Here is a 20,199-nt window from a genome sequence, read left to right on the forward strand (position 1 = left end):
GGCTCAGCAGTGGCTAATGAGGCAGTCATGCACAACGCGGCCAGTTCGACCTGAAAAGCAGCGGTGTGGGGTGACTTCTCCTCCCTGCCGGACTCGCTGGGGTATCTTACCCGCCTTCCTACCCCTCCCAGCCCCTCATTCCCAGCCTTTCTGCGGGAACGACCCGGGGAGCGATCGTGGCTCCGCGGCCAAACGCGCAGCCGAGACCTTGACCCCGTTTATTCCCAGGTTGGGGAGAAAACCCGAGTCCGGCCAGTGGTGTCCGGGCTGCAGCAGCGAGGAGGGTGGGGAAGAGATTTCCCCGTGCCCCCAAAACTTTGGGGTGAGGCTCTCCTGGGGCTACCCCCGGCTTGGGGAGAGGTACCTGCGCCCAGCCCGGGGAGGATGCGCAGGTCGGTGGGGTGAGGACTCCCGCACCATCCCCGGGCCCCCAAGAAGCGTGATTTGGGTTTTCCCACCTTTTTTCTACTCTCAGCAGGAGAAGAGACCCAAATTCCCCATGGAGAAGGTGGAAAAGGGCTTTTAAAAAAATTAAATCGCACCATAGGCGAAAACATACGGGGGAAAAAACCACCAATGTCGGGTCAGAGAGCGAGTGGGAGTTTTCCCCGATCGACCTTCTCTAGGGTAGGGAAGGAGAAAAACCTTTCCCCAGTCAGATTAATTCCTCCCCAAACTCTCTCCTTCCCCTTCCGCGCTACTTTCAAGGACTTTCTGCTGCTGCTTTTCCTCCGCTCCATCCCTGAAGATCCCCCCCGCCCGCTCCTCCAGCGCCTTCCCCCCCTTTAGATCTCAGCGTGTTTGCTCTTGACTTCATCCACTAAGTCAATAGTTTGGAGATGCCCTCATCCTCAGAGGCCCGAGCCCCCGTGTCCCCTCCCTGTTTTCTCCTGCGGATAATGGCAGCCTTTTGTCGTGTAATCAAGCTCCCGAGGGGTTGGGAGACAGATATAGATTCTTGGCATTTGTCGGTGAAAATGAAAGCTGGATTAGGCAGAGGCGGCTGCACACTCCATGGTAAAGAACAACAACTATTCCCCCATTGAAAGTCCCATTCTGGTTTGGTTATTTTATCTTTAAAAGTTGTTTGTATTTCTAAAGTGGCTATTGATGCACTTAGAAAGTGTAGCAAGCTGTAAAGCCTCGCTTCAAATGAAAGGCGGACACACAAAAAAGAGGAGGTTAAGAGGAGAAAACAGAGTGAGAAAAAAAACACCGTCAGAAAAGGAGGGGGAAAAAGAGATGGGGATGGCAAAAGAGTTAAAAAGATCAAATTCAGCCTGGGTAAAGTTTAAAATCGGAGAGAAAACTCGCGGAGTCCCAGGAGCCGGGAGAGGAGCGAGGGCGCGGGGGGTTCGGCTCCGCTGTTTCCCTTCCCTGCCTCGCAGGGAAAAAATAATTACAATATTTAGGTTTCCCTGCTGAACGGGGAGGGGGGGGGGGCGGTGACGGGGATATTTTTTTCTGCGTGGGGCCACTTGACTCTTCGCGACTGAACTCTAAACTCAGGCAGCTCTCTGCTCGGCGCTGGAGTTATTTTACTCTTTAGGAATTGATCCCAACCACCACCCTGTTTTATTCCTTGACAGAGATTTGCTGAGACGCTTTTGCCAAGCAGAATTTGGGAATATTGTCCATCTGAGCGCCGTGAACCTTTGAGTGTTTTCCCTCGAGAAAAACGGAGATTTTGACTTTATACACATACAATTTTCTGTCATGGTTTGAGAGCTCTCAAACCATGATATTTTCCCAAAAACATCACTTGGATTTAACCATCCTGCATCCCCTCGTCCTTTAGATGCATCTCAGTCTGAGGCTGTTCGATCTCTCTTTCCACAGCCCCCTCCGGAGAATTTGGGGTGCCAAGAACTGCGTTGTTTTGTTTGTTTAATTTAAAAATTTGTTAAACCCTCCAAACTTTTCTCCTTCTTTTGCTGAAGTTTCAGGAATGGCAATTGCAGTTTACCCGCTGCGAGCACATTCACCCGCACGCACAAGGGAGGGTTTGTGGCTGGAAGGAGATTAAGTGGAAAACTCCAGGAAAAAAGAAACAGAGCAACAAGGTACAAACCAAATATTCATATTCTCAGGAAATGGGGGGGGAGGGGAAAGCTTCAAATAGCTCAATTTGCTGCTATTTAGCATCAAACAGGCATCTTGTCGAGAAGTGGGAAAAGAATTTATAAATAATTAAGTTACAGCACAGAAAAATAACGAATCTCTCTGGAAAACGCCGACCTGTCGTTAAACACGCGCTTCTATACGCAGATATATAAATATATATTCCTTTAAAATCCCCCGCAGCCCCGGCTATCTGCCCTCCCTCGGATAATTTCCACCATACAAAGGTTGGGGTTATTAATCGCGGCCCCCCAGCCCCCATTTCTATTCATGTCACTGTTTCTTTCTTTTTCCGAGCAATCAAATGTGCCGGAGACAATTGTAGCGAATTTAAACATGACTGTCCCCTGAATATCCCTCGACATCGAGGTGTCCTTTGTACCTTCACCCTCTCCTTTTAAACGCTCTTCTGTATTTAAAAATGCAAAATAATGCAGCCTGCGAATCTTTATTAAAGCGCAAGACGAGGCTCTGGGTGGATTGATTTTTCTCAAGAAAAAAAACAATAATCATCTTTGCGAAGTTGTTTAACAGTGGGAAGTTTCACGGATGATTTAAGGATCCTTCTAACTTCAAGCAAGGCGAAAATCACTCGGGTATTTTTAACTCCTCTTGGAAGGGAGTTGCTCAAAAGCAGCTTCTCGTTGAGCAATCCTGTCGAGTCAACTTTCCTCCCTCTCGTTTAATTCCTAATAAAAATGCAAATCAATTCGTCCCCATAATGGGAAAAAAATAAATTAAATATATTACAGAATTGCTGTTGCTCCGGACTTTCCCCTCCGCTCCTGATCTGGACGCTGATGAAAAGGGCAGCGGGGAAGGGGCGGGTTTTCCCCCTTCCCTTGGAAAACAGGAAAACAACATTGTTTTTCGGACTCCCCTCGGGTTTGGGGGCCGCGGTTTCATGACTGTCCGCGCACCCCCGCCCCCTCTTTTGGAGATGCCTCTTTGATCCGTGGGCTTTGGGGGCTCGGGACAAAGGCGGCACTGAAGGTTGGAGCTGGGGGGGGTTGTCCCCCTCCTCAGCCCGCACCCCGCCCGGGGGGAGCCCCGCCGGCAGCGCTGCCCTCACCCCGCTGCCCAGGGTCAGGCAGAGTGCTGCCTTCCAATTTTAGCATCAAACAAAAAAACACCGACAGGGGAAGAGTGAAAACCAAGAAGGGTTTTTTCCTCCCTCTTCCAGAGAACGGGGGCAAGCCCGGGGGCAGGGACGGCCCACGGGAGGGAAGAGAGGGGGTAAAAATAGTCTGCGCTTCCACTGAGCTCCCCCGAAACATCCCCTTGGGGCTGTGGAGCATCCCTTCGTGGGGCACAGAGCATCCTTCCATGGGACAAGGAGCATCCCTTGGTGGGGCAAAGAGCATCCCTGGGTGGGACAAGGAGCATCCCTTGGCAGGGCAAAGAGCATCCCTCGGGGGGGAGCAGGACATCCCTCCGTGCCCTCCCCGCCGCCCCCGGTGGGGCAGAGCAGCAGGAGACCGACCATCCATAGGAAAGGCTGGAAAGCCCCCTCTTTGAACCCCGCATTCCACCCCCGCTCCAAAAAAATCCTTTAAATACATTTTGGGTGCGCAGGTGGAGGTGCGAGGGGAGCAGCCCCGGGGTGGGATGTTCGGAGCTGAGTTAAACCCTCCATTTCCACCGCCACCTCCTCACCTCCTTTGCCCTGGCTTTGGGAAGACTTGACTGGCCTTTCTTCACTTTTTTTTTTTCTTTTTTTTTTTTAAATATTTTCTTTTAAACCAGCCCTTGCCGTCCTCCCAAAGCCTCCAGTAGCCCCCGAGCCGCGCAGCCCGGCCGTGCACAAAATGGATGAGCTAAAATGTCTCCCCAGCCGCAGAATTTCATGAATGAGCGACCCCCTTCCCCTCTTGCCTGCCCACCTATAGATTGATAGATATAGATATATTTCGTGAATGAGCCGAGGGTCCTCCCCGCCTCCCCTCTGCCTCGGCTGTCCCCGCAGAGCCTATAAACAGCCCCGGCCCTTTACAGCAATTCATCACAGGACCCAGAGCCATCCAAGCAAGTAATATGTAGCCTCAGATCTCGTGTGTCCCACAAGACAGAGCGCCTGCTAATTAATAGACAGTGATTCCTGCGAGCAGCCCGAGCAGTCTGTAATATGATGAACTTCCTTTGTACCGGTGTCACCACAAATGTTTCTGATAAGGAAAAGCATCCAAGGATCAAAGACTATAAGCTTCTCAATTTCCTCAAGCTGCCTCTACTTTTCCTCACCTACTTTTTCTTTTTCTTCCCCCCCCCTCCTCCCCTTCCCAGCCCCTTCGAGGGGATGAAACCCCCTCCGAGGCGTTACAATCCCCCTCCGAGGAACTACGATCCCCCCCGAGGGCCGTTCCAGCGCAGGGGTCAGTCCCGGACCGGGCCCCCAAAATATCAGCGTCACTCGCACCTTCAGATTCTGCCTTTTAAAAAAGCTCCGATTCTGGTCTTCGCCCTCCCCGCTCCTCCTCGGCTCTTCCCAGTTCTCCCCAACTCGGGATGACAAATGTCTTTATAAACAGGCATTAGCTGACATCTAATTTCTTTTGTGGCGCGATCCTGCGAGATGAGAGCGCAGGACGAGCCCTCCCGAGCGGGGACCGTCTCCGGCTCGGGATGAGCTGGGGAGAAGGACGGTTTTTTGGGAGGGGGGGATGCAGCAAACCTCCCCCCCGGGCCCGCCGGCAGAGCCGCATCCCCATCCCCACCTCCGCGCCCTCCCTGAGCTGCACCTGCGCTTCCCAACTCCTTCCTTTCTTTTTTTTCCTGGGCTCAGAGGGGAGCAGGGGACGAGGAGCCCCCCAAAATCCAGCCCCCTGGGGCTCTGGCTCCTCCACCTGCATCTTCAGCGCTGCCGGGAGAGGGAAGCGCTGCCCGGCCGAGCAGGAGCAGCTCCCACCCGGACGTTCCTCCTCCCAGGCTCGGAACCCTCCTGCTCTGAGACTCTCCCCAGCATCTTCTCATCCCAAAAAACTGAGAGCCCAAACCGGCCCGAAGTTCAGATTAAACAAAAAAATAAAAGGTAATAATAAAAAAGAGTAAAACCCAGTGGGGGAGAGGAGAGAAATGTGGCAGCTGATTGAAATGGGCTTTTTTTTTCTTTTTTTAAGAAGAGTCTCTATAAATATATAATATCTCCAAAGCTCAGGTCTTAAGAGGGTCCCTTATTTGCTTATTTCTTTTGTAGCAAACGTAATTTTCAGAAAGATCCTTCCCCCCCCCGCCTCACCCTAATGCTCGAGTAAGTACCTTACAGCTTTAAGACCAGTGTTATATGTGCTTTAAAATCCTGCCATGTAAATTCCCCTGAAAAATTTGGAAAGCTTCTCGGGGCGGGGGGGGCGGGGGGGCCGCTCTGGGAGGGGGGGCTGAGGGGTGAAACGGGAGAGGGGGAGGGGGAGAAAGGGGAGGTTAATCCGGGTTTAATGCTATGATGCAGTCATAGGACCAGGGCTCGGCTGATTGTGTTATCTCTTCCCAACATTTGGGTCTCCCATATTTCACCCAGCCAAATAGCTGCGAGAAAAAAGTGCGTATGGAGGCACTCCTGACGCCTCAGGAAAATATGTTATTAATATCTAAATAACTTCCCAATACTGTCTCTAAATCTCCCCTTCACCACTCCAGATGATGAATTCGTTTGAAGTGTTCTCCCGTCTCATCTTTTCAGTGTCTCTCTCTCTCTCCCTTTTTTTATAACCAGGCTTATTTCAAACTGGTAAATATCTAATTCCTTTAACCACACTGCAGACACGTCTCTCCCCTCTTATATACAATTCTCATTTGGAAAGATCCATATATACATGTCTCTATAAAGGAGAATAAGTCCCAACACAGCCCTAAACTACTTCTTTAAATTATTTGGGGGTTAAGAGTGGGGTTTTTTTGGGGGGGGTCTGTTTGCTTCTGACCAGCCCCTGCCCACACCTGGATCACACATTTCCCTCACAGCCTTCCCGCCACTTAATTCAATGTCTGCCTCCTCTCTCCTACCCCAATTACAGGCGAAACCCGGGATTAGCAATAGACCTCCCCGCTTCCTTCCTCCCCTCCTCTATCACGGCATCCATCTCCCCCCCGCGCCAAAGATCTGCTTCCTATCCCTCCCTGGATAATGTAATCTACCATCCACCTTCAAATTAGAGATTAAAACGTCTCGAATGTATTTCCTTTGCCGTTCAAGCTGAACCCCGGGCACCCCACCTGCCAGCCAGCGCTTTTGATACCAATATTTGCCTTAATATTTTCCCCCGGTCTATAATTGAACTATTCTTCTCCCCCAAAGAAGGGAGGGGGAATTATGCAGAAAAAGAAAAAACCCAAACAACCCCTGGATCACAAACATCTCCCTTATATTATTTCACTTCCTACTGTATAATTGAACCTCTCTCCCCGCATCCTTGTCTTAAGTTTGTTTTTTAAAATGTCTTGTATTAGATTATACTCGTTTATTCCCCTTTCCAACCTTATCTCTCCTCCTCTCTTCTCTCCTTCCCGTCACACTTGATTTAGGAAGGAGTTTATCTTGCAAACATTTGCCTACTTTGTTTATGTAGACCAGGTTCTGCAGCTACTTGTTCCCAAAAGCCACTGTTTGCCTTTGTAATTGTTATCTGTGTTTATTGTTGTACCTCATTTGTCTCAGCTTTTTTTGTGACATGTAAGCTCCGTGTGTGCTCACATCCAGCCCCCCCCCCTTCTCCCTCTCCCTGCTCTTTTTTTTTTCTCCTTTTCCCTCTTCTCTCTCCCTGAAATACGCACAGAATAACTCAGCCTAAAGCCAATGAATTGCTTGACACCTCCCTATCTCTTTCCTGCCCCCCATTATTAGAGCTGATCCCACTCGCAACACTCGCAAATCCCGCCTGGTCTCTGTTTGATTAGATTGCCAACCTTTCGTAATCCCTTGATTTGATGAAGTGTCTGTTCCCCCCCCCCCCCTTCTAAACATACATTTACAGAGAAAGCGCTTGTTGGTTTTAAATCAATGCAGATTATTTGCTGATAAATTGACTCCGCATCCCCTCTCCCCCCGCTCCAGCATGGTAAACAAAGCCCCTTTCCAGCTGGGGGGGGGTCCCCCCTTCTTTCTCCTTTTCCTCCCTGAGCCCAATTAAATCGGGCAGGACCCATCCAAGCCTCTCCCTGCTCTGTCCAGCCCCCCAAAACTCGACAGAAGGGGTACCGAGGGCTCCCCAATTAAATCGTTATCACCTGCACGCGTCCCTGTGTCCCCCCTCCTGTGCAGTTCACACCTGTCCGCCTCTCCCACCCCCAATAAACACCGAGCCCGCTGCTCTCCCGGCTTCCCCACTCGGCTTTCCCATCCCACGTGATATTTCCAAGGGGTATCGAGGCGAAAAATCGACCGGTGGAAGAAACTTGGCGCAATAACGCGGAGTTCGGAGATACAAAGCGGGGCGGGAAACGAACTAAAAATCCGTGTTTTCACCCCAGACGGGTCCCGCCACCCAAGCCCTGAGCATCCTTTGCATCCTGCCCCGCGTCCCGGAGCAGTGCAGGGGGCAGGACCGGCTGTCCCCCCCCCGTGACCGTGGGGTGACACGCCGGGAGGGTCAGGGGGACCTGCCGAACTTCCCTCTCCTCCCGCGCAGACCCATCGCCTTCCCCGTAACCCCGCGACCCCCCTCCCCCGCGTCTGGTTGCAATTAATACCCCACCAGGACGAGGCCCTTCCCCTGCTCCTCCCAATTAACCCCCGAGCAGCACTCCCTGAAATTTGGGGGTGTCCAAATGCCCCCCCCCGCGGGAGAGAACAGCGCAGCCCCCACGCGTGACCCTCCCTAATGAACCCCACCAGCCATAATAAATAACAACAAGCCCAAATAATAATAATAACTCGGTCTTAACAAGGATATAAAAAAATACATATATATAAAAAAAAAAAATAAAGTGAAGTCTCATGAATATATGCCCAGGGCTAGCTGGAGTGAGCCGTTTAAAGATGAAAGTGCAAAGAAATAAAGGCTCAATTTAATCTGCCTTAAAACCCTTCAACTTAACGTTTGTGCTGGGAACTCAAGAGAGTGAGTACTGATTGGGGATAAATACATTTCTTAGCATGCCTTGGAGCTATTACACCCTTCTCCAACACAGCTCCCTATTCAACAGCCACAGTTTTCATTACCAGCTCTAATAAGTCTTAACATTATTAAATGCCAAGCAGACGATAGAAAGAAACAGGCGCAGGGTGGAAGCTTTCTTTAACACTTAAAAAGAGAGAGCATTTAGGGCTGTCTTCCTCCGGCTCCCTGCGAGGAGAACCGGCAATGAAACGTTTGTCAAGAGGAAAAAGGCCAAAACAAAGTTTCCCCCCCTCTCTCGCCATCCGCGAGAATCAGAAAACCGCGTTAAAGATCAGAAATTAATAAAAATAATAATAAAAAACCTTTACAGCCCTCCCCCCCTCCCCGCGAAGCTGAGAACAAGTGGCAGCAGCGCGGCGTATTTTTATTTTATTGCGAACCTCCTGGGAAAAAAAATTAAGGTGAAGGGGGAAACAGCTATGATTTTAATTTTATTGTATAAAAATATTACTATTTTCGAGGGATAAAAAAAATACCCAGCGTGCACCCACCGCCTCGGAGTGTTTCACAAGTTGAATCATCAATTATCTTAATTGGGGCCATTAAAGCTTTCCCAGGCGTTAAAATACACATTGACGGCGGTCACTTTTTATTTTTTAAGGGCTGTTTTTCAGCCGGACACGATCGCGCAACGCTCGGATGCGCCGAGTCCAACCCGCCCCGGCGGTTGACTCTCCCCCCCTCCCAAAAAAAAACCCAAATCAGAGCCTTTGTGGGTGATTTCTCTGCAATCTACAAAGTCAGGGCGCGATTGCGGGGGAGGAAAACAAATTTTAAATTGCCGATAGCTCAGGATTTCTCTCCGGGGATGCAAGCGGAGCCTGCGCGCCTGGAGGTACCGCGGCGCTCCGCGGGCTCCGGCACCGGGAATTTGCCCAAATTAGCCTTCTTTCAGAAAGAAATGGGGGCTCGTGTTTTATTTGTCCGCGATATTACCCATGAAGGAAGAAGAGAGCGTTTTGTTTTGCTTTTTGACACGCACTTCTGCATGTTAATCATGAATAAAGACCCTCCAGCTCTTTCACTCATTCTTTTTAATTTTTTTTTAATTATTATTATTTTGGGGGTGGTGATGGGGAAAACGCGCGGACAAGGGAAAAAATAAATCAACCTGCGTTTGAAAATTATATATATTTTTTTTTTCAAGCGGTGAGGTGTGGTTAAAATAAATTTTAAACCCTAAAATCTTCTTTACCTCTCTTAATAAAATTAAAAACACCCCAAAGTGATAGGGGGGAGCTTTTCGCGGACACAATGGCCCCGATTTGCAAATGAGCATCGCCTCTTTCCAAATCACAAGCAACATTTTGCAACGTCCAACGGTTCTCCTTTTTCCAACAGACGGTCCTATAATATTACAAAACTATCTAACAGCAGGGAGTTTTGAATAATTTATCTCCCTTTCTTCCCTTCCTTGGCCCTTTGTCCAAACTTTTTCTCCTCCTTGCCGAATTTTGAATGAGAATAGACAAGCCCTCCCTCCCCCATCCCTTTACTCCATTTTTAAGGCAGCCTCGGGTTTTCCCTCCCTTTCCCCCCCCTTTCTTTCTTTCTTTTTTTTTTTTTTTTTCTCCTTTTTCTTTCTTTTTTTTTTTTCCTTCTACTGTTTGCTTTTGTGGTCAGGAATCTTTTACTTATAAAGCTTCAATAGACTTGAAGGTCTTTGTAAGTGAAGTTCATCTTCAAGGTTGGAAAAAAAAAAAGGATCAGATCCTTAAAAAAAAATAAAACCCTTTTGTGCACCTTCATTTAAAACTCGCAGGAACGTTTGATGGTGACACGGAGAAGCTTTTTCTGCCCCGAATTCCCCCCACGTCAGTATTGCCCCACTCAATCGCGTTGTCCCAAAACGGGGAAAACTTTCTCCCCAGTGAGAAACTTGGGGAGTGATTCCCTCCCGCTTCCCACCCCGGGTCTGGGGAAAGGTTCCACGGGGAAAATCCCCCTCACTCCGCTCCCTCTTGGCCCCACAAGGTCCCGAATCCCCCAAAACTCCAACCGACTGAACCCCGGCAGGCTCAGCCCACCGTCATTTTGCATCAGTTTGGGAGAAAAATGGCAATTCCCAATTTCCCGAAGCACATCCCCAAGACTTCCAGACTTGCTGGTTTCCCCCCCCCAAAAAGCGCCGAGCTCTGTGACACAAGGAAATCATTTTCTGCCCACACCAACACAGCGGCTCCTCCCTCCCGTTACTTCAACGTCCTCGCCTTCACTGACAAATCTCATTTATTCTCCCTAAAAGTGCCACTTTCTCCCCCTTATTTTGGAAGGGGAATCATCACCCCCACTGAGTTTGCCAAAAATCAAATTCCAGCTCCCGCAGTGGCCGGCTCCGGCTGTTCCTCATCCCCAACCCCACATTTAGAGCACAGAAGCTTTGAAAAGTTTAATTTTTCCTCCCACGAGAGAAGAAAACACCGATCACGGGAGGTGATAACAGGGCCCCAGCACCAGCCCAGCCTCAAGCCTTCCATCAGAGCTGCCAGATTTATTTCTGCCGGTCTCCTTTCGGGGTGCAGAGCCCCCGTTCGCTCCCCCCCGGCCCCCCCGGCCCCGGTGGCTCCGCGGCTGCTCTAATTGATATTGATTGGCCAAATCGGTCAACTGTCAGCCCGAGTTTCAGGGGACCACTTAGAGAGCAGCAGAGAAATCTGTTTAACAAATTCATTTAGGAGTCAGAGATGCCTCTCCCCCCTCCCAGCCGCCTCCTCTCCCTCTTTCTGTCTAATTGATCCAGAGCAAACGCCAGCGACTCTTCTCCTGGGAAAGCCCCCGCGGCCCGAGGGCCGGGCACCCCCTGCCCCTGCCAGGGCCCTGCAGCTCTCCGTCTGCTCGCCCAGCGGTCAGTTTGGGAAAGAACAAACACCAGAGGCTCCGGAGCCATCCCGTCTTCCTCTCGGCAGGGAGGGATGTTCCCCCTCTCCCAAATGTCCCCTCCGGCCCCCCCGGGCAGCGCGGCCGCCTTTACCTTTGTCGCCCAGGATTCCGTCGATGCTGTGCTTGGCCTTCTTCTCCCCGTCCTCCTCCTTCTTGTCGCAGTCCTCCTCTTCCTCTTTCTTCCCGAATTTGATGCGTAGCACCCGGCTAATCGAACTCACTAAACCTCAGACAGTCAAAGACAAGAGGGCAAGTATAAGCTGCCTGGGCATGCCAGGGGGGAGCCGGCTGGGAAAGCCCGGTCGGGGCTGCAGGACGTGGACAGGAGGCCTCGCTCGACCCCGAGGGCGTCTGCACCCAGGGGAACGCTCCTGCCTGGGCCTCCATGCCCCCAAAACCCCCGAGGCCCCCGAGCTGCCCAGGTGGGCTCCCAAAGCTGGACCCGCTCGTCGCCCTCCCCGAGGCCCCTGGCACGAGCAGCTCCCGCTTGTGCCAGCGCCAGTGCTGCATCCCAGGGGGGCACCACAAGGATTGTCACCTGCTCTGGAACAGGGAAAAGACCCCCCAACACCCAGCTTTCCCCCAGCTCCAAATGGGAACCCACAGTCTGGATTCAGACCTGGGGCCTGTCCTGCTTTGGGGTAAATGTGCCCTGCAGAGAAGGCTCAGCCCCCAGAACAGTGGGCACCTCGCAGCTGGGACCCAAAGAACTACCCACACCCTGAACACACCCCTGCGGGCCAAATCTTGGGGTGCAGGGTCTCTTTCCACGGACAGCTGGAAGCTCTGGCTGCTGGAAATGTTGCTCTGCAGCCCCCACTAAGCAAAGTCCAGTGGGATAAGAGGGTTCCCCTTCACCCTCTTTGGAGGCTGCTTCTCCGAGTGCTCCCACTGCACCAGCACAGCCCTGCTCCCAGGGCAGCTGGAATAACTTGGGAAAACTGGTTGGTTTGTGTTTGTTTTTGCAGCAGACCACAAAGAGACAAGAGCACACACACACACCCCCTCGCCTGGGATTTATTTGCTGCTGTGGCTTTGCTTGGGGTGATTTTTCCCCCCCTTATCAAATCAAAGGCCGAGAGGGTGTAAGAGCCCCTGAAAAATATTTTTGGTGGTGATAATGATTTCCCTCCATCTTCCTGCAGGTGTTGGGGTGCCCTTCTTGCCAAGCTGCCTTCTCACCTGAGGGCACAGTGCTCCGGTCGCAGTGCCCGTCCTTCAGGAGCCTGTCCCGGATCTCCCAGCTAAACATCCCGGGGTTTTCCCGTTTGTATTCCTCGATTTTCTTCTCCACGTCGGGAGTCGCGACCTGCTTTTGTGATCAAGGGACACCGGTGCGTGTCCGCGAGTGCAGAGAGAGGGGAGGGGAGAGAAAAGCGCTTTTAATTGAAAAGAAGAGCTGAGCAGCTCAGTTCAGTCCTCCTTGCTCGGGCTGATAGTTTTGGGGCTGAAAATGGGGACTTGGAGAGGGGAAAGGAGGAAAATAAAGCTAAGAAAAGGTCCCGCTCTCCCAAATATTGGCCACCCTAAAAGCAGAATCTCTGGGGGCCCAGGAGATCAGCCAGGGTGCGTTTATCTTGAGCAGGGGAAGGAGGCAGGGAGGAGGTGCAGGGGACGCTTTTTGGAGTGTTTATGCACACATGGTAATGTATTATTGCCCAAAACATCCCGACCCTTCTCCTCCCCTTACACTGGGGTCGAAGTAAACGCTTGAACATGCATCACTTGTTGCACGTGAGGAAAAAAAAACCACTTTAATTTATTCACAGCCTTCAACTTGCACCGTTTTCTACCCATCGGAGGCTGAAAAATGCAGCTTTACTAAAGCCCTTTCCCCTCCTTCTCCCTTCCCCTGAAAAAACACTTGGAAAACTTGGACCCCCGAACACGAAACGTGAATTTCTTTAAGGTGAGGAGGGAGGTTTAGCTCGGCGCCCACATTGCACTCACCCTGGGCTTGCTGCCTCCGATGGCCCCGGGCCGGATGGAGCCCGTCTCCTGGTACCTACAGAGGATTTTGGAGACGCAGCCGTGGGAGACCCGCAGCTGGCGGGAGATGACGCAGGGCCGGATCCCGTGGTGAGCCATCTCCACGATTTTGTGCCGGATATGGTTGGGGAGCGGGCGGCCGTTGATAAAAACCCCTCCGAGCTGGTTCACCCTTCCCTGGCCCAGCGGAGTGGAAACTGCAAAGGAAGGAGGAAAAAACCCCAACCCAACAAAGAGGGGAAAAAAGTTAAAAGAGAGGAAAATCCAGCGAAACCGGGTGTGTCCCTCCCCGTGCCTTCAGCTTCTCTCCCGGGATTCATATCGTTTAAAGAAGGGAGAAGCCCCTCGGCCGTGCCCTGGCCTCGGTTTTATCCCGGCATCACACGGGAGACTTTTCCCAGCGATAGTGGGATAATAAAAATAACCCGCACACCACCAGCCGCGACAGCCCCTGCGTTTCTATCCGTTATATTTATATATATTTATATATATTTAGGGTTTCACACCTTTGTTTTAAATAATACCCGACGTTTTAAATAAAAAAAGATTTAAAAGCGCACAACAATCCCCCCTAAACTTCCCATTCCGCCCCCCAGAAAGCGTACTCCGATTCTTGCTTCAATTTACGGAGCTCTCTCCTTTCAAACAAACTTTTGGAAATAATCTCTTAAACACCCTCGAGGGGCTGTTTTTTGTTGTTGCTGTTGTTGTTGGGCCTTTTTTTTTCTTTCTGTGGTTTTGGTGGTGGTTCATTCTGCGGTTCGGGGAGGTGTGGAGGGAACGCGGATTCCCCGCGGCCGCGTCGCTTCCCCGACACCTCGCCCGGCGCATCCCCGCCCGGAGCGGGGGGACCGGGTCTCCTTAATCCCCTCCCCAATTTATTTAATATCTCGCAATGTAGATCTTGTAGATTAATATGATTTCACAGGCTGGAAATTAAAAAAAGGGGGGGGGGAGAAAAGGAGGGGAAGAATAACTCAGCTGGGTAATTTGCACAAGGCTGGAGGGGGCGAGGGACAGGGAAGGCGAGGGGGGTGATTTTTCTCTTTATACAAAGAAAAGTCGATTCCAGAAATTGCCTCGCGATTTAACAAGAATCATGCACCACTAATTCCGAGTCACTTGGCCAGCACTCCCTGGATATATCATTATCGACAGATAACACTCGAGTGGCCAATTTTACATTCAAGAGGTACTAAAACTGCCGGCCGCTCTCTCTTTTCATTATTCCCAGTCATGTTGTGCAAATATTGTTGTAATCCTTTGATCCTTTCCCTTGCCGTCTGTTTTACTTCATTTGCTACAGAAAAGCACTTCACCAAATCCCCCCAGCTTGTATGTTTTGCAGCCTGCGTGGTTTTCCACAGGTTTGAGTTTCGCCACTTGATCACGGTCAGGATGAAATTTTCCTGTTTAATAAATGCGGGGAGAAGGGTCCCGCTCGAAATTCGCCTCCTTTTTTCTTTCTTTCTTTTTTTTTTTTTTTTATTTTTTTTTTTTATTTCTGGAATGCGTGTGCCTGGAAATAATAACTCCCGTCTCACAAAGGGAAGGTAGATGATGGGGAAAGATGCGCTGCGAGGTGGGGATGACACTTAGTGAGGTGACAGCTACGAATTCCCCCCCCTTTCCCCTCGCCAGCCCCGGCCAAGGACATCTCGGCTTCCCGCTGCCGCAGGATCCCCCCGGCTAAAGGTTTCTATTCTTATTTTCCCCCGGAAAAGTTGAAAACGAGCGATTTGGTTGTTTCCCCCGATCTTTACGTGGAGCTGAAATTGTCGGGACGTTTGCGGGTTAAAAAACCTCAACCACCTAAATAACCCCAAAGCACGTGAAGCTGCCCCAAAAATCCTGCGGGACGCCTGGGAACACTTTAAATACAGGGAAAGCCAAGGCAAAGCCCGGTAACTCGCGGGGCCGGAGCAGCTCCAGTGGGAGCGGTGAGAAGTGGATGCTCAGGTCGGGAACCCCCCGGTGCGAAGTTCAGCCGCATCCCCCCCTCCCGAAGCATCCGAGCCCGGCCCACCCCGCTTATTCCAAGGTGCGGAGGGGTGGAGAGGCGCATTCCCAAACCTACCTTCCAGAGGGAAGCCGGTGCGAGGGTAGTTTTGCCCCGGAGCCGGGCGCATCATCCGCGGCACCGTCCCGGGCAGCGCTGCCATGGCGGGGGGGGTGGGGGCGGCCGAGAGGGTCCGGTCCGAACCGGGGTGGGGGGGCACCCCTTGGCCCCGGGAGAGCCGAAAGAGCCTGGGAGGGGCTGCGGGGCTGCCTCTCCTCGCAGCCGAAGCGCTTCGATCTTCCAGCCCGCGGCTGCAAAACAAGGGAGAAATCTTTGCTCCGAGGGGGAAAAAAAAAATCAGAGCGACAAAAAAGAATAACAAAAAAAAAATCAACAGATGATGATGATGATAATAATAAAAGAGGGGTGGGGAAAAGGGGGGATTCACCCACCAGAAATTCCTCTTAAAGTTTTAGGGCTATGTCACAACCGGCCTGAGCGGGCGCTCCGGAGGAATGTAACCCGGAGTGCCGGGAAGAGCAGACACATCCAAAGTTGCCTCGGTGCTGGGCTGGGCTTAGGGCCGGGGGGGGGGGCGGGGGGAGCCGAGTCCCCCCGCAGTTTGTTATTGCGCTTTTTTTTTTTTCCTGAAGTGGTTGTGCCGCTCGAGGGATGCGGGAGCCGGGGGGGAGTGGGAGGAGGAGAAGCGGGTGTTGGATGGGGAGGGGGGCTGGAAGTTGGTAGCGCGGGGACGTTGGGGCGGTGGGAAGGACGAGCGGGCTCTGATAGGCTCCAGCTCCTTTCTTTTATCCACGGCCGGGAAGGGGGTTCCGCGCCGGGGCCGAGGGACCAATAAGAGCAGCGGCAGGCAGAGCTCCTCGGGTTTTTTTTAGGATATTATTATTCATTACTAGGCTTGACTTCCTTCTGATGGAAAGCTGGGGTCCCCCTTCACCGGATGGAAAAGATATTGGGGTGAGAAACGACGAGGAAAAGTTTGGGAAAGGTTTTTGTGTGTTTTGTGGCTAAGCTGAGCGTCCCTGTGGGTTTCAGGGAGGGGGGTGATCTCGACCCGGACTGGGAATTGCAGCGTGGATTTAAAGGAAAAAAAAAAAGATTGAGAAATTAAAAACAAAGTCAATTACAATAAATAATAAAGTTTAAATAAAGGAAAATACAGATAAAAATGAAATTAAAATAAAAATTTGTAATAAATAAAAACCAAACGCCAACTAAAATTAAATACTAATTTGGCACTTTCAGGTAGATAGATAGATAAATAATAAATAAAATACCCCCTCAGGTGCCCACCCGAGCCCGGCGCTCACTGCCTTGCATCCCACTCCCCCAGGAGTGGCTTGGATCCACTTTTCCTCCTCTTCCCATCCCTTTCCGGGAGGTGGCTCGTCCTTCCCGGCTCTCAGCATCCCCCCGAACCCCCTGTTGTTTGGGGCCGGGTTCGGGAGCAGTCGAGCGACCGCGGTACCTCCTTTCCCCAGCCCAGGTAACTCTCTGCTCCCCTCCCTCATTAACATCACATCTTTAATTACGAGCCGGGCTGGGAGCGGCTCAGCCGGTGCCGGTTTTGGGGGGCTGTCGTTTCGGGGTGGGTGCGGAGCTCCCCGCGGTTCTCCCGCACCGCCCGCCCGCTGACCCGGGACGGGCTGAACAAATAACTAATGTTTTCCCCCCAAAATAGAAGCGGAGCAAGAATCCTCCTCGCAGCGGGACGTGACGCCAGGGCTCACGAAACCTTTTGTTCGCAGCTGTAAAAGGACTTGCCGTGCAAACCGCTGGAAACTTCTCTTCTCCCTCCCTTAAAAGCCTCCCCGGGAGGGGCGGGAGCAGCCGGCGACACTTCTGGCCCGGCTGAACCCCAAATGCGGTCCCTAAACCTCCTCCCTGTCCCCCCGAGGGCATCGCCGCCCTCAGCCCCCCCTTCTCTTGTCCTGCCTTTTGCTTTGAAATGAAAGCCCTGCCCGGACCCCTCCCCGGTCCGGCCACATCTTCATCGCTCATTCTCTTCCTCTCCCCCCGCTCGAGGCGGCCAAGCTCAGCCTAAACCCGCGCCCGCCTTGGTTTGCTCACGTTTTCACGCCTCAAATTTAACCAAACCCCCCCCCCCCCCCAAAAAAAAAAACCAAAAAACACCCCCCAAAAAAAACCAACAACCCACGGGACAGGGAGGAAAATGCGATATTAAAATTCTTTCCAAGGTGTCAAGTTGCTCCCAAAATCTCAGCCGGCTCAGCCCCGACTTTGGGTCTCCAGCAAACGAAAATAAAGTCTCTCTCCTTCCCTTCGCCCCAAAAACACCAATTCCTGAAGTTTTAGGCAAAAAACAACGGGCAGAGCGGAGCGGGACCAGCCTGGAGCCCCTCGCAGCCCCGTCCCCGCCGCATTCCTGCAGCAGTAATTCAATTATTTGCCTTTCATTTGTTTGGATGGGGGGGGGGAAAGAGCCTGGGAATAAAGTTGAAAATTAAATGTTTCTGCTCTCCCGGCACCGGGGGAAGATTAAACTCAAGGAGCCGAGCCCGGAGTCCTGCCTTCCCCGCCGCTCTAGGGTTACCTCGTCGGCAGAAAAATCTCTCACATCAAACACGGCATTTGTTTTCCCTCGCTCCCCTCCCTTTCTCCTGGAATTGGGGTAAGATTTGGCACTTTCAGGCAAAAAAAAATCGCGTTCTCCTCCAACACTTGCTGCCGGCTCCGGGCAGCCACTGAGCAAAGAGCTCCATTAATGATTATTATTTAATGTATTTTCATTTAGGGGATGCGGTGCCGTGCGGCCTCAGCCCCTAAATTTGTGTGGGGACGGAAAAGGGGAAAGGGGGTGACAGGGGCCTGTCACGGCCGGGGGAGGGGGGACACTCCTGCTGGAAAGCAATTCACAAATCATTTTTCTAACAATTAAGGAGTGTGCGGGGGTGAAATGGCGATTTCACGAGCGGGGCCGGAGGCCGGGGTGTTACCTGCGCGCCCGGCCGAGAACAGGGAACCCCTTCGGGAATTTTGGGAAATTTTTCAATATTTCCCCCTTTTTTTGCCCAGTTCTCTGCTTCATTGCCCACGTTCACAAAAGAGAGACCCCTTCTTTTCTCTCCTGGGAGCAGCGAGCAATAGATTAAAACAAGCATCAATCAGGAAAGGAGCAAGTAACTGCTTAAAGGAGCAGGGGCAGAATTCCTGCCGCTTCCCCCTTTCCCTGCGCATCTCCATGGTTTCCTAAGGTATGTTTCTGGTTGATAAATACCGTATATCGCTATTCCCTTCGGAGAAACAGCTTGTAATCAGCGCCGTGAGCCAACTCACGAGCAGAAGGGAGCGGAGCTGGGTTATTTGTATTTTTTTAGGAACATCTCTGGTCCCCACCGTCCATCCCCCGCATCCTTCGCGGGAGGAAGGGGCTTTTCAAGTTGGATGTGCCCTTGGAGGGGGCGAACGCCACCAGACTGGGGGGAAAAGGGGTTGTATATCCCATTTTCGACTTGAAAAAGATGTTCCCAGGTTAACCAAACCTGCCCTGAAAATCGCCGGGGCACGAGCGCAGCGAGCAGCCCCGATCGGCAATTTTATTAATTCGGATTCTCCGCAAAAAAGTCCTTTTAGTTTTGGTTTGGGTTTTTTGTTTTGTTTTTTTTTTTTTGGGGGGGGGGAAGATGCCATCCCATTTCTGGAGCGATGCGGGTCTAGAAATGAGAAATCTCCTTAGGAGATAAATCAGATGTGTCTCATCTGGTCAACTAAAACCTCAAGTGTTTGATCACGATTTTCACCACAAGTAGGATGCAAAAAAAAAAAGAAAAAAAAAAAACAAACTGCCTGGGGATGAATTATTTAATGAAAAGTTGCTACCTTTGCAATTACAAGAAGATTACTAATGTGGGAAGGTTTTCCATTTGAGATCCCGGAGTAATAAGCATTATTTTTTTAAGCGATTATCCAATAAATCTCCTTTAAAGGGCGATAAATCCACCTTGAAAACCGGGGATTTAAAAAAAATATTCTGCGGGACTTCCGCATTTTTTAAAATGACCATTGAAAAAAAAAAAAAACCGGGAAAGGAGGAGTAGCACATTCAGCCTGGAGTGTTTGTTGTTCCAGAAAACCCAGAAAGGAGAGAAGGAATATTTGCAGCTACGGGAAAAGGGGATGTTTAGTTAAAAAGGTGGCTGAGAGCTGGAAAAGCGGCTCCTGGTCCGGGATGAGGGAATTCAAGTCCACAGATCCTCAACATAACCCCTAAATTTAATTTTGCTTATTTGCATTAAAGTCCAGAAGCTGTCAAACGAAGCAGATGAAATGTGGGTGCAGATTTTTGCTGCCTGGTGCCTCTCCAGCCCCTTGGATCATCCCTGTCCTGCCGGTGCAGAAGTGTCCTCCCATGTCCCAGCAGATCCCGAGTGTCCCCAGGTCCCCGAGGTCCTTGGCTAAGGCAGCTCCTCCAGGGGAGCTCCAGGCAAGGAATGACCTGGATTCATCCCTAAGATCCTCTCTCGGTTGCGGGTGGGATGGGAGAAGCCAGGATGGGGAAGGGAAGGGAAGGGAATTTTAAGCTCCAAGGCACGACCCTCAGGTTCATGTTTCCCTAATTCTCCTCCTTCCTCAATAGAATAAGGCTCTGCTCGTTCACCAGGGATGTTCTGAACTCTGGTGCTGAAGAAGGACAAAAGTTCTGTACACTCGGACCACAGAGTTCTGGAAGCCCTAAATCACAGAGGAAACAGTTTCCACTTCCAAGACTGTTTATGAAGGAAAAAAATATCTCTTTTTTTTAATGCTTCTGCAGTCTCAGTCCCAACCCTACGGCTTCCCAAGGAGCTGCGTTATCCACACTGGGAATTCTTGCATCTAACAGGGATTTGGTGGGGTTTTTTTCCCCCCAGGAAAGGCAAAACCCAAACCAAAGGATAAAACTCCAACCCCACTTCCCGTCAGGACACGGAACAAAAAGCAGAGTGTCACCAGCCCCACCGGGCTTTGCTCCCCACTAGGTCAGGCTTAATTTGCCCAGGGTGCAGCATTAATAGGATGTAAGCTGGGCCCTCCAACAATTACCTTATCAAAGCATAACATCTATGGAATGAGCAAAGT

The 20,199-nt window shown here is 51.3% G+C and overlaps 1 protein-coding gene across 1 annotated transcript in view; it reads right to left on the bottom strand.

Moving 5' to 3' along the window:
- The window catches only part of PAX7 (paired box 7), a 106,267-nt gene extending 90,497 nt beyond the window's left edge, over positions 1 to 15,770 (bottom strand). Inside the window, exons 1-5 of the mRNA XM_032709217.1 lie at positions 15,555 to 15,770; positions 15,181 to 15,413; positions 13,065 to 13,300; positions 12,297 to 12,423; positions 11,206 to 11,334 (exon numbers count right to left, since the gene is read on the bottom strand). Coding sequence (XP_032565108.1) covers positions 11,206 to 11,334; positions 12,297 to 12,423; positions 13,065 to 13,300; positions 15,181 to 15,265 — 577 coding nt within the window. The 5' untranslated portion in view covers positions 15,266 to 15,413; positions 15,555 to 15,770. The remainder of the gene's footprint in view (positions 1 to 11,205; positions 11,335 to 12,296; positions 12,424 to 13,064; positions 13,301 to 15,180; positions 15,414 to 15,554) is intronic.
- Between the last annotated feature and the right edge of the window lie 4,429 nt (positions 15,771 to 20,199).

The sequence above is a fragment of the Chiroxiphia lanceolata genome, chromosome 22 (assembly GCF_009829145.1).
Source record: "Chiroxiphia lanceolata isolate bChiLan1 chromosome 22, bChiLan1.pri, whole genome shotgun sequence".
Lineage (NCBI taxonomy): Eukaryota > Metazoa > Chordata > Aves > Passeriformes > Pipridae > Chiroxiphia > Chiroxiphia lanceolata.